Consider the following 13,593-nt stretch of genomic DNA (forward strand, 5'->3'; position numbering starts at 1 on the left):
TCACTCAGTCTGACTCTCTGAGACCCCATGGACTGCAGCACACCAACCAGGCTCCCTTGTCCATCACCAACTCCTGGAGCTTGCTCAAACTCATGTCCATTGAGTCGGTGATGCCATTCAACCATCTCATCCTCTGTCTTCCCCTTCCCCTCCAGCCTTCAATCTTTCCCAGCATCAGGGCCTTTTCCAATGAGTCAGCTTTTCGCATTAGGTGGCCAAAGGATTGGAGTTTCAGCTTCAGCATCAGTCCTTCCAATGAATATTCAGGGTTGATTTCCTTTAGGATTAACTGGTTTGACCTTCTCGCAGTCCAAGCGACTCTCAAGAAACTTCAATACCACAGTTCAAAGGCACCAATTCTTCGGCACTCAGCCTTTTTTATTGTCCAGCTCTCAGCTGGACATGAAAAACCATAGCTTTGATTATATGGACCTTTGTAGGCAAAGTGACATCTCTGTTTTTCAATATGCTGTCTAGGTTTGTCATAGCTTTTCTTCCAAGGAGCAAGCGTCTTAATTTCATGGCTGCAGTCATTGTCCAGAGTGATTTTCGAGCCCAGGAAAATAAAGTCTCTCTTTTTTTCCATTGTTTCCCCATCTATTTGCCAGGAAATGATGGGACCAAATAAGCAGGGTAACAGTATATAACCTTGACGTACTCCTTTCCCAATTTTGAACCAGTCCATTGTTCCATGTCTGGTTCTAACTTGCTTTTTAACCTGCATACAGGTTTGGCAGGAGGCAGGTAAGGTGGTCTGGTATTCCCATCTCTTTAAGAATTTTTCCACAGTCTACTGTGATCTGCACAGTCAAAGGCTTTGATGTAGTCAATAAAGCAGAAGTAGATGTTTTTCTGGAATTCTCTTGCTTTTTCTATGATCCAATGGATGTTGGCAATTTGATCTCTGGTTCTTCCGCCTTTTCTAAATCCAGCTTGGACATCTGGACGTTCTCGGTTCACGTACTCTTAAAGCCTAGCAAGGGGCAAGGACGGGGCAGGGAGGCTTAGCCGAGCAGGAAGAGGTGACAGGCAGGAGACGTTGCCCAGGAGGCCACTCCCCAGTGGGAGGACCTGAGGATGATCTCAGCCCCGCAGCCCAGCCTGCTGTCTGGCCGAGCGCCTTGACCACCCAGGGCCTGTGGGGCAGGGCCGGTGATGACACCCCAAGAAGTGCTGGGGTTGCAGGAGGCCTTGGAGGACCAGGGGTGCAGGCAGGGCTGTTTCGGGAAGGCGTTTCAGGCCAGGCGGTGGGGAAGACTCCACCCCACACTGTATCACAGCAGGCCTTTCTCCCCTTCCGGACCCCACCCTTTGGTGTCTCCCACCTACCGAGCTTAGGTGGCCAAGGGAATGGAGGCAGGATGCCTGGGGACCTGGGCTAAGGTTCCTCACCAGGATGCCCCTCTGTTGGCACCCAGGGTGCACCCCCAGAGCTGCCAGCTGCCCCTGGAACACTGCCATCTCTGTCACTGTGGGCTCACCCAGCCTTGCCTGGAGGAAGCCAGTTTGTTTCTGGGACAGGCAGGGGAGTCCCTGGGACAGGAATAACCTTCCCCTTCCAGACCTAGAGGGTTGAGTAGGGGAGAGGAGGTGGGCCTGGACCTCACGGGGCTGACTACTGGCTCTGTCCTGTGATGGTTCTGGCAGAGGAGCCCAGCAGAGGGGCATCCCACATGCGGCGGACACAGCACAGAAGCCAGTCCCCCCCGGCCCCCCAGTCCAGGTCCTGGTTCCCACTCCCCCTGCCCAGCTGTGAGCTCCTCTGTCTCAGGGTCTGCGGGGCGAGAGCCGTCAGCCCTTGCACGTGGCCTGGATCTGGTCTCCCCCTCTTGGCGGCCAGAGGGGCCTGGCTGGCGGCCTACGGGGGCCCCCTTGGTGGAGGCCAGGCCTGTGGCCTGGCGGTTGTAAAGGGCCATAAAGTGGGGCGGCGCCTGGCGGGGGCGAAGGTCACCCGAGAGGGGACTGCGCCAGGCAGCACCGGGCGGCTCAGCGGGTCCTGGACAGAAGACGGGCTCGGACCCTCCACGGCCACCCGCCGCCACCGCCCAGATGGGGACGTGGGTCCTGCTGCTCCCGCTGCTGTTTGCAGCTGCGGCCCAGGCCCAGGGTACAGGTGTGGAGGGGACGGGGGCTGGGCGGGGCGCGGGGGCCTGGGCGGGGCGCCAGGGGGCTGGCCAGTGGGCAGGGGGCTGGCCAGCGGGCAGGGGCCTGGGCGGGGTGCGGGGGGGCAGGCCAGCGGGCAGGGGGCTGGGTGGGGCGCGGGGGGCTGGCCAGCCGGCAGGGGCCTGGGCGGGGTGCGGGGGGGCGGGCCAGCGGGCAGGGGGCTGGGCGGGGCGCGGGGGGGCTGGTCAGTGGGCAGGGGGCTGGGCGGGGCGCGGGGGGGCGGGCCAGCGGGCAGGGGCCTGGGCGGGGTGCGGGGTGGGGGGGCTGGCCAGTGGGCAGGGGGCGGGCCAGCGGGCAGGGGCCTGGGCGGGGTGCGGGGGGGGGGGGGGCGGGCCAGGGGCAGGGGGCTGGGCGGGGCGCGGGGGGGGGGGCGGGCCAGCGGGCAGGGGGCTGGGCGGGGCGCCAGGGGGCTGGCCAGTGGGCAGGGGGCTGGCCAGCGGGCAGGGGGCTGGGCGGGGCGCGGGGGGCTGGCAGCACCGACCCTTCCTCCCCAACGTCCAGTCTGCTCCGTGAACAAGACATCCCTCACAGTCAAGGAGAACACGAACCCCGAGGAGCCCCTCCTGGACATCTACGTCCCCGAGGGCCAGCAGGTGACCCTTGCACCCTCGTCCACCCTTTTTGCGTTTCGGATCCAGGGGAATCAGCTGTTTCTCAACGTGACCCCGGACTATGAGGTGCGGACAGCGGACCCAGGTTGGCTGTGCCCGTGGGGGCGGCAGGGACGCCCTGTGGGACCCACCTGGGCACTGACACTCCTCCCGAGAGGGGCTGTCTGGGCATCTCTGGGTCTCAGTTTGCCCAGGGGCCCTCGGGCCCCCGGGCTTGGCTGAGGGCCTGGCCTCTGGGGCGGGCCCCTCAGGGAGTGAAGCTGCTGGGCCCTGATGCCCGCTGGACGCAGGGCAGGGGACGGGACCCCGAGCCCGCACCCGCCGCGCTCCGTCTCCTCAGCTGGGCGATGGGGACAGTTGCCGGGGCCAGCCGGTCAGGAGAGTCCCACGCCCACCCCCTCACAGGCGAACACAATGCTGCTGGCTCACCTGGAGTGCAAGAGCGGGGAGGCTGTGGTGAGTGCGCCCCCAGACTCCTCCCACCACCCCGAGCCCACCCGCCCCTGACGTCAGAGTGCCCTGGCCTGAACCTCTGTGCTCCGCCCTGCCTGGCCGCGGTCACTCCCTGCTGACCCCGCCCGGTGGCGTGTGTTCAGATGTCACCTCTGTGCCAGCAAGGTCACACTGCCTCCAGCAGACTGTGCCTCGAGCTCCCAACCCCAGCCCAGCGGGTCCCCCAAGCCCACCGGAGAGGCACCCCACCCGCCAGCTCCGTCCTCCCCTCCCCCGTCCCTCCCCAGCAAATCTGCTGCCTCTGCCTCAGGCCAGGTCCTGCGCGCCCCGGGCGTCCCCCTGGGGCCTGGTCAGCAGCATCTTCCAGCCGGTCCTTGACTGCCCCCGTGGCCCTGCCGAGCCCAGGGTGCGGCAGGAGAAAGAGTCTGCTGTAAAGGGTCCCGAGTGGGGTCCCCGCCTCCCGAATGAAGCGAATCAAGGCAGAGCGGTGCCCGTCCCCAGCCGGCTCCCTGGATAGACACGTCCTCGGAGAGGCGCCCACCCTCGCGCTCCCTCCCCCGCAGCAGCTGGCTCTTGGGTTTTCCCTGGGTCCCGTGGGTGCCCGCAGCCGACATCACAGCGCACCACGGAGACCTCAGGATGAGCCTCTAAAAGATAAGGCTGCTTCTTAACGGCTCCGCTCCCACGGTGATGCTGTCACCCCAGGGAAGGCAGGGGCCCCTCAGCAGTACGACACCCAGCGTCCCCACTCTCCTGGGGCCAGAGGCATCTGTGACGGTTTCTTGCCTGAATCGAGTCGCCAGCAAGACCCACCTAGAGCAGCTGCTGAGGTTGCTCTTGCGTCCCTTTCACTCTTCGGGTTTCCTGATTTTCCCTGTTTCTTGAAGAAATTTGATTGTTTTGCCATTTTCCTCATTTTGGGGCTTTGCTGGTCGCACCCCACAAGGCCTGTGTTATTTTTCTCCAGGTCATCCACACCTCTGTCTGTACTTTTTATTTATTTTTAATCTTTATTTTTATTTATTTACCTGCACCTGGTCTTAGTTGTGGCACACGGGGTCTTTAGCTGCCGCATGTGGGATCTATGAACAGTTCCCTGAAAGAAAAGAAAGTGAAAGTCGCATCTGACTCTCTGTGACCCCGTGGGCTATACAGTCCATGGAATTCTCCAGGCCAGAATATTGGAGTGGGCAGCCTTTCCCTTCTCCAGGGGATCTGCCCAACTCAGGGATCGAATGCAGGTCTCCCGCATTGCGGGTGGACTCTTTACCAGCTGAGCCACAAGGAACTGGGGATCAAACCCGGGCCCCCTGTGTTGGGAGCTCGGAGTTTCAGCCACTGGACTACTGGGGAAGTCCCACACTTCTGTGCTTTTAAAACCACTTTCTGTTCCCTGTCTGTAGCGCCTGGAGCAGGAGCCCCAGGTGGAGAGCTGTCTGGGGTGCACCCCAGCATCCGGAATGAGCTCACCCGGCCTGGCCGGGGACCTTCTCCCTCCCCCAGGTGACTCAGCTGAAGGTGTTTGTGTCCGTGCTGGATGTCAATGACAACCCGCCCAGGTTCCCCTATGAGACCAAGGTCTGGGAAGTGCCTGAGGTGAGCGGGAGGGGGCGGTGGCCGGTACCATCTGGGGCATCTGGAGGCCAGGGTCTGAGCCTGGGGGTCAGGATTGTGGGGCATGTGGAGGCCAGGGTCTCAGCCTGGGGGTCAGGGTGATGAGGCATCTGGAGGCCGGGGTGTGAGCCTGGGGGTCAGGGTCACGGCCAGACCAGCCCATCCGTCCCCCAGGACACTCGGGTGAACACCACCGTCATCTCAGAGACAGAATTGGAGGCCCAGGACCAGGACAAAGACGATGTCCTTTTCTACACCCTCCAAGAGGTCACCCTGGTCAGTGCTCCCAGCTCCCTGCTCTGGGCACCACCACCCCCCCCCCCCCGGTGTATCCTCCCCGGCTGAGTCCCCTACCTCCCTAGGGTGCCAGCAGCTTCTTCTCCCTGGTGGGTGTGAACCGACCAGCACTGCGGCTGGACCAGTCACTGGACTTGGAGAGGTGGCCGAACATGACCTTCCGGCTGCTGGCCCGGGTGAGCAGGCCACTCCCGCCCATGGCCCCGCGCGCGGCCTCAGCCCCCAGCGCCCGGGCCTGACCGCAGGGCGGGGCTGTTGCAGGACACACAGGAGGAGACCACGGAGCCCAGCCACACAGCCACAGCCACCTTGGTCCTGGAGGTGCAGCCCGTCGACCTGCGGCCCCCCTGGTTCCTGCCCTGCAGCTACTCGGATGCTTTTGTCTGCATCCATGCCCAGTACCGTGGGGCTGTGCCCACCGGCCACAGACTGGTACCGGGGGACCCCAAGGAGCAGGGTGGCAGGGGCGCGGGGCCTGGCTGCCAGGGGCTGGAGTGCTTGTCATTTTCAAGGAAGAGTGAACATTCTTTCGTAAACCAATCTTGCCCCAGGCCGTGGTGGCCAGGGCCTCTGAAATGCCAGTGAGGGAACTGGGTCCAGTTGTCCTCAGGGCACAGCCAGACAGCCCCCTGGGACCCAGCGAGTGGCAGTGAGCTGGGGGAGGATGCTGGGGAGGCTTGGGGGCCATTGAGGCACCGGAGGGCAGCAGGTGCACCCTCCCATCCGTGAGTGCTGCCTCTTGAGACAGACATGCATGTTCAGACTGATCCAGTGTCTCTGGGCAAACTGACTCATTAGCACCAGATCCAAGGAGCTGCGGTGGAGGGTCGTGCTGGACGACTGGGCTGTGTCCCTGGCTGCCCACGGGTAGCGACCCCCAGCCGCCTGGAGGGGCGCAGGGATGCCAAGCAGTGGCCACAGCACCAGCCCCAAGGGGTCCCCGCCCCTCCCTGTTCCCACAGCCAGGCCCCCTCATCCTGCATCCTGGGCCCGTCTATGCTGTGGACGGGGACTGGGGCATCGGCCAGCCCATCAAATACAGCATCATCAGTGGTGAGTGGGCAGCAGCCCCCACCTTCCCTCTCCAGGGAACACCTTGAGCCCACCCCTACGCGGGCAGACCTCAGGCCTCCAGAGGGGACCCAGGCCAAACACTCCCTCTGTCCTCTCAGGAAACGAGGACAGCACATTCTCCATCAGTGCCGACTCGGGCAACCTCACCATGACCAAGAGCATCCCAAATGCCAAGACCTTCCTTCTGGTAGTCAAGGTTCGTGCCCGCACGAGGCCCTGCTCGGGCCCACAGCTATAGGACACACTGTTCAAGGACTAGCTGGTCACTGTTGTCTCCCAAACCCCCAGGGCGAGCAGGCTGATAATGCCCGATACTCCGTGACCCAGGTCACGGTGGAGGCCCGGAACGCCAACGGGAGCATGCCCCACTTCACCCAGAGCCTGTATCGTGGCACTGTGGGGCTTGGCTCTGGGGTGGGTGTGGTCATCAAGGATGCAGCTGACCCCTCCCAGCCACTGAGGATCCGGGCCCAGGACCCTGAATTCCCAGTAGGCACCGCCTTTTCCTTTGGTCTGCCTGGCCTCCTGCTGGGGCGGGGGGGGGGGGGGGAATGGAGCAGTTTGCGGAGCAGCCTGGGCCCAGGACTAACTGGGGCCACATCTAGGACCTCAACTCAGCCATCATGTATCGAATCATCAACAACTCCGACTTCCGAATGGAAGGAGAAGTGGTCTTGACTGCTGCCTCACTGGAGCATGCTGGGGTCTTCTATGCCGAGGTGAGAGGTGGGCGGCGGTCTCCGAGGGCCAGGGGTTCAACTGGAGCCCAGGAGGGACAAACCCCCTTCCTGTCCAGGTCGAGGCCAATAACACAGTGACTTCAGGCACAGCGGCCACGGTCGTGGAGATTCAGGTCTCAGAACAGGAACCCTCTCCCACAGGTGAGCCTCCTAAGGACCCCAGGTTGGCAGGGGGAGGGCTCCTTTTTGGGGGCAGTGGCAAGTCCGAGCCCTGTCCCTGGCCCCAGGCGCCCCCACGTCCCCAGAGACGGCAGGAACTACCAGACCCTCGAGCAGCACCACTTCGGAAGCCCCCCGGCCCCCTGAGCCCTCTCAGGGGTCCTCCACGACCAGCTCTGGAGGAGACACGGGCCTGCAGCCCTCCCCAGGCACCACTCTGGGACCACCGGCCTCCTCCACGACTGGGGGGCCCCCCAGTGTGGGAGCCAGCCCCTCCCCCCCTGCAGCCTCACCCAGTGGGGGCTCAGCAACCAGACCCTCAAGTGGCTCCACTTCAGAAGCCCCCCAGCCCCCTGAGCCCTCTCAGGGGTCCTCCACAACCAGCTCTGGGGGGGACACTGGCCCCCACCCCTCCTCAGGGATTACTCTGTGGCCACCGGCCTCCTCCACGTCTGGGGGGCCCCCCAGTTCGGGAACCAGCTCCCCCCCCACCTCAGCCTCACCCAGCGGGGGCTCAGCACAGACCTCGAAACCAGGAACCTCTCCACCGACGTCCCCTGGGTCCAGCAGGAGCACCTGGACTCCAGGTAGCACCCCCATTAGCCTTGAGTCACCCTCATGCTCCCTGACTCATGACTGGGTCATCACCGTGGGGCACAGTTGACCCCAGGTCAGCCCAACATGACCACAAAACCACAAGGGAGGTCTGTTCCGGTCCGGGGGAGAGACAGGTCCTAAGGGTGCCAGGAGTTAAACTGGAGAAGGTGTGGGGTTGGGCCAGAGCCCAGATTCGGGGTTCAGTGACCCTCAGTTCCCAGGGTCATTCAGTCCACGGGGCTCGTGCCGCCCGCATCTCCTTGCTGGAATAGTGGCTCCTTTAGCCTCCCACTTGGAACTGGCCGGCACTGACGCCCCCTCCCCACCCTCTCCAGCAGCCGGGCCTATTGGGCTCCCTGTGGGGGATCAGTGTACCCATCCCTGGGAACCTCAGCCCTTGGTGCCAGGCTGGCCTGCCCTCAGGGTGTCCTGAGCTTCCCGCAGTTCAGCCTGGGAGTGCTTGGGGTGTGAGAGTAAGTGGGAAGCAGTCACATTGCCCGCAGGGACATCTGAAACAACCCGAACAGAAGGCAGGCCAGACGGAGGCCAGGCTGGGGACCGACACTTCTCGGAGGCGGAGATGGCGGTACTGGGCGGAGTGCTGGGCGCAGCGCTCCTCTTGGCTCTGATCACCCTCGCGGTCCTCGTCTACAAGCACTACGGCCACCGACTCATATGCAGCTCTGGCCGAGTGCTGGTGAGGCTCTGGGCGGAGGGGCAGGGGCTGGAGGGCCAGGAGAGGCGGGTGCAGAGTCGCGACTGGAGACGGCGGGGTGGTGGAGAGGGGCCGGATGGAGAGCCGGGCAGCGCGAGGCAGGGGTCAGCGTGGGAGACGGAGGGAGGCCGGTGGTCAGCGTGGGAGATGGGGCCAGAGGCGAGGAGAGCGGGGCGGGGACGCCACAGAGACTGGGGAGCAGGTGGAAGGGCAGAGCGCCCGTCCCCCGGTGTCGGGGGGCAGGGTGGCCAAGCCCAGCTGGCGGCTGGCTGACTGCCGGCTCCTGCCCACCCCTAGGAGCCGCAGCCCCAAGGCTTTGACAACCAGGCTTTCCTCAACGACTCCGACGACGCCAACTGGGCGCCGGCGCCTAGCCCTTCAGCCAGCCACGCCCAGCCGGCGCCCCCGGAGCCCGAGCCCCCGGAGCCCGCGCCGCCCAGCCCTGAGACCCCGCGTCGGGTCCCAGAGGCCCCTGCGACGGCCGCGGACGGGGGCAGCCCGGCGGCCGTGAGGTCCATCCTGACCAAGGAGCGGCGGCCTGAGGGCGGCTACAAGGCCGTGTGGTTCGGAGAGGACATCGGCGCGGAGGCTGACGTGGTGGTTCTCAACACGCCCGCCTCGGAAGCCGGCGGCGCTGGCGACTCTGGCAGCGAGGGCAGCGGCGACGAGGCTGCGGATGCCCAAGACGCGCCTGGCACCGACTCCATTCACTTCTAACGCCGCCTCCCGCCAGAGTCTGGACCCCGAGAGTCGGCTTGGTGGCTGTCCCCACACTCCACCGCGCAGAATAAAACATTATCGGCTCTGCGGGGACGCGTGGCGTCTGCTGGCCGCCAGGGGCGCTGTGGGAGCCGCGAGGGGCGGGCGGGTCCCGGCACCGCTCTGAGCACCAGGCGCCGGTTCCCGGAAACCACCTGCTGCGCGAGGGGCTTCCCAGGCTTGGTGCCAGCTGGTGGCCAGGAAGTTCCTCTCCTGGTCTGACCACGGCCGACTCGACATGGAGATTCTTCGTCTGGGGGAGGCTGAGGAGCCACCTGGCCAGAAGCCCCCTCAAGGACTCGTGTGGGAGGGCGTGGGCTCCGGGACCATCCCGAGGATGAGGACCATCCCGCAACTGTGGCCACAGTGAGGGCAGTAAACGCTCTGGGGCGCCCGCGGTGGCACCTGGTCCAGGTGGCTGGACTGATTGGCGGTGGGGGGTGTGGCCCAGAACGACGGCGGCCACGAGCCTAGGGTGGCACGTGGAGCTGGTGGGTGCACAGAACAGAGGCTATGGACGGACGGAACCCAGAGTCACGGAGTTGGGGCCCGAATCCCCTGACTGGTTTCCTCGGGGCGGCCCTCAGGCAAGACTCCGCCCCCCGACCACTACCGTTCCTTCCGGGTCGCCGGTGTTTTTCCATCCCTTTCCAAGTATTTTAATCTCGGCAGTATTTGAGTATTCTTTTTTTTTTTTTTTTTTTGAGTATTCTTGCCTGAGTAACTGTCACCGGGTAAGAATCCAAAGAGCGCGGCCGCAGTCCCTCCCACGCGCCCATCACCCGCTCTTCCGCTCTGCGATGCGCCAGGTTTTGTTTCTGGAACCCCCGCCTTATCCCACGGCCTCTCCCAGGACGCTGGTTGCTGGCCCCAGCCCCCGCTGCGCTGGGTGAGCGAGGGGAGCAGCTGGGCCGCACCGGGGCTGGGTCCAGGGTCGCCGGGGCCCCGAGTGCCGCCTCCCGCCGCAGCGCAAGAGCCCGTCCTGCGCACCTGCGCTCGGCCCCGCCCCCGGCGCACGTGACTTCCTCCACGGTCCCTGGAGCCCCGCCCCTTCCCGGCCCCGCCCCGGCCTCCGGCCCCGCCCCCGCCCCTATAAAGGTGCTAGCTCGCTAGCCCCAGGGGAGCAATCTCCCCACGGGTGACTCCTGAGCCAGGTGCTGGGGAGACTCAACTCGGGAAGAACCCGAGTGAAGGCCTCGTCGGACTCCGGGGTCGATTCTCGGAGCAGAGACCGGAGGTCGGCCGGAGGCACAGGTCCGGGACGCGCTTCGCGGAGCAATGACCAGAAGGGGGCGGGCTGCACGGATGACGGCGCGGGGCCCGGGTCCGGGACTCGGGGACCTGGACGGGGAGGTGGCGGTGACGCGCGGGGCGTGGCGGGTTAGGTTTCGTTTTTCCGCAACGCCGGGTTTCGTTTTCCTGCGGCCGTTCCCGTCGCGCCCCCGTAGGGTCCAGCTCGGACGCCGGCTCAAAACCTGTGACGCCTCGTGCGCGCGCCGGCCACATCCAGCGCGGTCTTGGCCAGGACTCACCTCCCCTACGCTGTGACGCGAAGCCCGCTTCTGCGACCTCTAACACCCGGGACTACCTGTGGAGACTCACAGACAACCCTCCTCTCTCCTGCACCAACCCCCAACCGCCCCGCGACCCCAGCCCTCTGCGCGGAGGGCGTGCCGCTCTCTCCAAGCCTAGCCTTTGCGGAGGGACAAATGGCCGAGGCTCCAGACCGGTGAGCCCGCCTGCCTGCCCCGTGCCGGCCCCACGCCCCCGGCGGCCCCCGGCGGCCCCCGCGCGCCCTGACACCTGGCTGCTCCGCCCGCAGGGGAACCCCGCGCGTGCTCTTTGGAGACTGGCTTCTGCGCGAGGTCAGCAGCGGCCGCTATGAGGGGCTACGGTGGCTGGACGCAGCCCGAACGCGCTTCCGCGTACCCTGGAAGCATTTCGCGCGGAAGGACCTGGGTGAGGCCGATTCGCGCATCTTTAAGGTGAGACCCCAGCTCGGCCCGGGAAGGGGAGGGCGGGCCCAGGCGCGCATGTCCAGGCCACGTGCTCCGCTCTCTGTCCTTCTCAGGCCTGGGCCGTGGCCCGCGGCAGGTGGCCGCCCCGCAGCGGTGGAAGTGCCCTTCCGATCCCCGAGAGTGCTCTGCGGGCCTCCTGGAAAACCAACTTCCGCTGCGCGCTGCGTAGCACGCAGCGCTTTGTGATGTTGGAAGACAACTCGGGGGACCCTACCGACCCTCATAAGGTGTACAAGATCAGCTCCGAGCCGGGGGACCGAGGTGAGGAAGGCCGGGGGCTGCTGCCGGTAGGGGGACTGTGCTGTGTCCTAGGAGTAGCTGCTAAGTCAGACTTTAGGTTTTAGAAACTGGCGCTGGAGAAGCTGGTGCTAGATTATTAGGAGGGTGGCAGGACTGAAGTGAAGGGGTCTGTGTGAGAGGAAGCGGATGGGCCCGCTGGGGCTTGTGAAGGGGAAGCGCAGCCCAACTGCCGGGAACAAGGTGGGATTGACATCCAGGCGCCTCACTTCAGTGTTTCCCCAACCCTAATTCTCCCTCAAAAGGCCTAGGCTTTGACCAAGGGGATGACGAGGCCCTAGAAGATGCCCCACCTGCAAGGGTAAGGCCCCTTTGCACTCCTGCATCTTGGGTTGGGGCTGCTCCCTCCCTGGGCCTGGGGGCAGCTCATTTATGCTGTCACTGTCCTCTTCTGCAGGGTGGGCTCCCGGTGCCATGCCTGGCAGCAGATACTGGTGAGAGCCTGGGACACCAGCTGAACCCTGAACCCTGCCCCCCAAGCCTAGCTGGAGATGCCGGGGACCTCTTGATCCAGGCGCTGCAGCAGAGCTGCTTGGAGGACCATCTGCTGGATCTGATCCCCTCAGAGGCTCCTGGTGAGGGCCTGTTGCAGGGGGTGGGGGGTGCTCTACCCTGCAGGGACAGGCAAGGCAGCAGAGTGCCTGGAGAGAGAGGGTGGGCCCAGGGGAGGGGGTGCCTGGCAGGGATGGTGCTGGTCACAGCTGGGCCAGTATAGCTGGGCCTCTGCAGGCCCAGAGCCCTCTGCTTGGGAGCTGTACCTGCCACAGAGAAGGTGGGGCCTCCAGCCTCAGGCCACAGCCCCAGGAGCCAGGGAACGTGTGGTAAAGGGAGGAGCTGGGGGCCCAGGTGTCAGCGCAGACTTCTCTTCCTTTCCAGATGCAGGCCCACCCCCAGAGCCCTGGCAGCCCCCAGAAGCGGAGCCCCACATGGAAGCCTCTGCCAGTGCCTGCACCCCAATGGCAGGGGAGCCGCCCCTGGCTGGCCCTGGCTGCTCACAGCTTGGTCTGCAGCCAGAACCGAGCCTAGGGGCCCTGGACTTGACCATCCTGTATAAAGGCCGCACGGTGCTGCAGGAGGTGGTGGGGCGTCCGAGCTGTGTGCTCCTGTACGGCCCCCCTGGTGCAGCTGGAGAGGCTTCAGGGCCCCAGTGGGTAACCTTCCCCAGCCCTGCCGAGCTGCCCGACCAGAAACAGCTTCACTACACAGAGACGCTGCTGCAGCATGTGGCTCCGGGCCTGCAGCTGGAGCTCCGGGGGCTGTGGCTTTGGGCCCGGCGCCTGGGCAAGTGCAAAGTCTACTGGGAGGTGGGGGGGCCCCTGGGCTCGGCCAGCGCTTCCACCCCCGCTCGCCTGCTGCCCAGGGACTGTGACACGCCCATCTTTGACTTTGGCACCTTCTTCCAAGGTTAGTGAAGCACCTGCCCCGGGGCTGCGGGCCCTCTGTGCCCCACCCTCTCACCAGAGCCCTGTTCCACAGAACTAGTGGCGTTCCGGGCCCGGCAGCGCCGCGCCTCCCCACACTACACCATCTACCTGGGCTTCGGGCAGGACCTATCGGTGGGGAGGCCCAAGGAGAAGAGCCTGGTCCTGGTGAAGGTGAGGGGCTGGGTCCCCGGGAGGGGGAGGCTGCACACAGCCCCCACCTGGCCTGACAGCACCCTCCCCGCAGCTGGAGCCGTGGCTGTGCCGGACGTACCTGGAGGCTGTGCAACGCGAAGGTGTGTCCTCCCTGGACAGTGGCAGCCTCAGCCTCTGCCTCTCCAGCTCCAACAGTCTCTACGAGGACCTGGAGCACTTCCTGGAGCATTTTATGATGGAAGTGGAGCAAGCTGCCTAGGCCAGACCCCCAACCCCTCCCAATCCAATAAAAAGATCGTAAGGGGACTTCGTTGGCAGTCCAGTTGGTTGACTCCACACTTCCAATGCAGGGGACACAGGTTCAGTCCCTGGTTGGGGAACTAAGATCCTACATGCCGCACAGCTCAGCCAAGGAAAAAAAAGCTTCTAAGAACCACACCAGTGTCCACCAGGGGCAGGCTTGAGGCTTGGGCTCTGGAGGGGCACCGTGGATTCACCGGACCACACTGTGGGCCCCGC

The 13,593-nt window shown here is 64.9% G+C and overlaps 2 protein-coding genes across 7 annotated transcripts; both read left to right on the plus strand.

Moving 5' to 3' along the window:
- Positions 1 to 1,956: 1,956 nt before the first annotated feature.
- On the plus strand, positions 1,957 to 9,922 carry CDHR5 (cadherin related family member 5). Of its 6 annotated transcripts, none has more exons than XM_065938098.1 (15): positions 1,957 to 2,113; positions 2,665 to 2,840; positions 3,180 to 3,230; positions 4,731 to 4,823; positions 5,016 to 5,117; positions 5,204 to 5,314; positions 5,400 to 5,570; positions 6,101 to 6,191; positions 6,311 to 6,408; positions 6,501 to 6,701; positions 6,818 to 6,931; positions 7,009 to 7,093; positions 7,531 to 7,698; positions 8,197 to 8,405; positions 8,721 to 9,922. In XM_065938098.1, exons 1-15 carry the CDS (start codon positions 2,050 to 2,052, stop codon positions 9,138 to 9,140), a joined length of 2,154 nt encoding a protein of 717 aa, XP_065794170.1. In that variant the 5' UTR covers positions 1,957 to 2,049; the 3' UTR covers positions 9,141 to 9,922. The 6 variants fall into 6 exon arrangements, with proteins under 6 accessions (XP_065794170.1, XP_065794166.1, XP_065794168.1 ...); XM_065938094.1 differs by having other exon boundaries at positions 7,180 to 7,698; positions 8,721 to 9,920; XM_065938096.1 differs by having other exon boundaries at positions 7,180 to 7,698; positions 8,236 to 8,405; positions 8,721 to 9,920.
- Positions 9,923 to 10,289: 367 nt separating this feature from the next.
- Positions 10,290 to 13,375, plus strand: IRF7 (interferon regulatory factor 7). Its single transcript, XM_065938101.1, has 9 exons — positions 10,290 to 10,436; positions 10,631 to 10,911; positions 11,005 to 11,167; positions 11,254 to 11,461; positions 11,743 to 11,798; positions 11,895 to 12,072; positions 12,374 to 12,901; positions 12,974 to 13,092; positions 13,166 to 13,375. The coding sequence occupies exons 2-9, from the start codon at positions 10,892 to 10,894 to the stop codon at positions 13,331 to 13,333; spliced, it is 1,440 nt and encodes a 479-aa protein (XP_065794173.1). The 5' UTR covers positions 10,290 to 10,436; positions 10,631 to 10,891; the 3' UTR covers positions 13,334 to 13,375.
- The last annotated feature ends 218 nt before the right edge of the window (positions 13,376 to 13,593 follow it).

Source organism: Muntiacus reevesi, chromosome 5, assembly GCF_963930625.1.
Source record: "Muntiacus reevesi chromosome 5, mMunRee1.1, whole genome shotgun sequence".
In the NCBI taxonomy this organism is placed as follows: domain Eukaryota; kingdom Metazoa; phylum Chordata; class Mammalia; order Artiodactyla; family Cervidae; genus Muntiacus; species Muntiacus reevesi.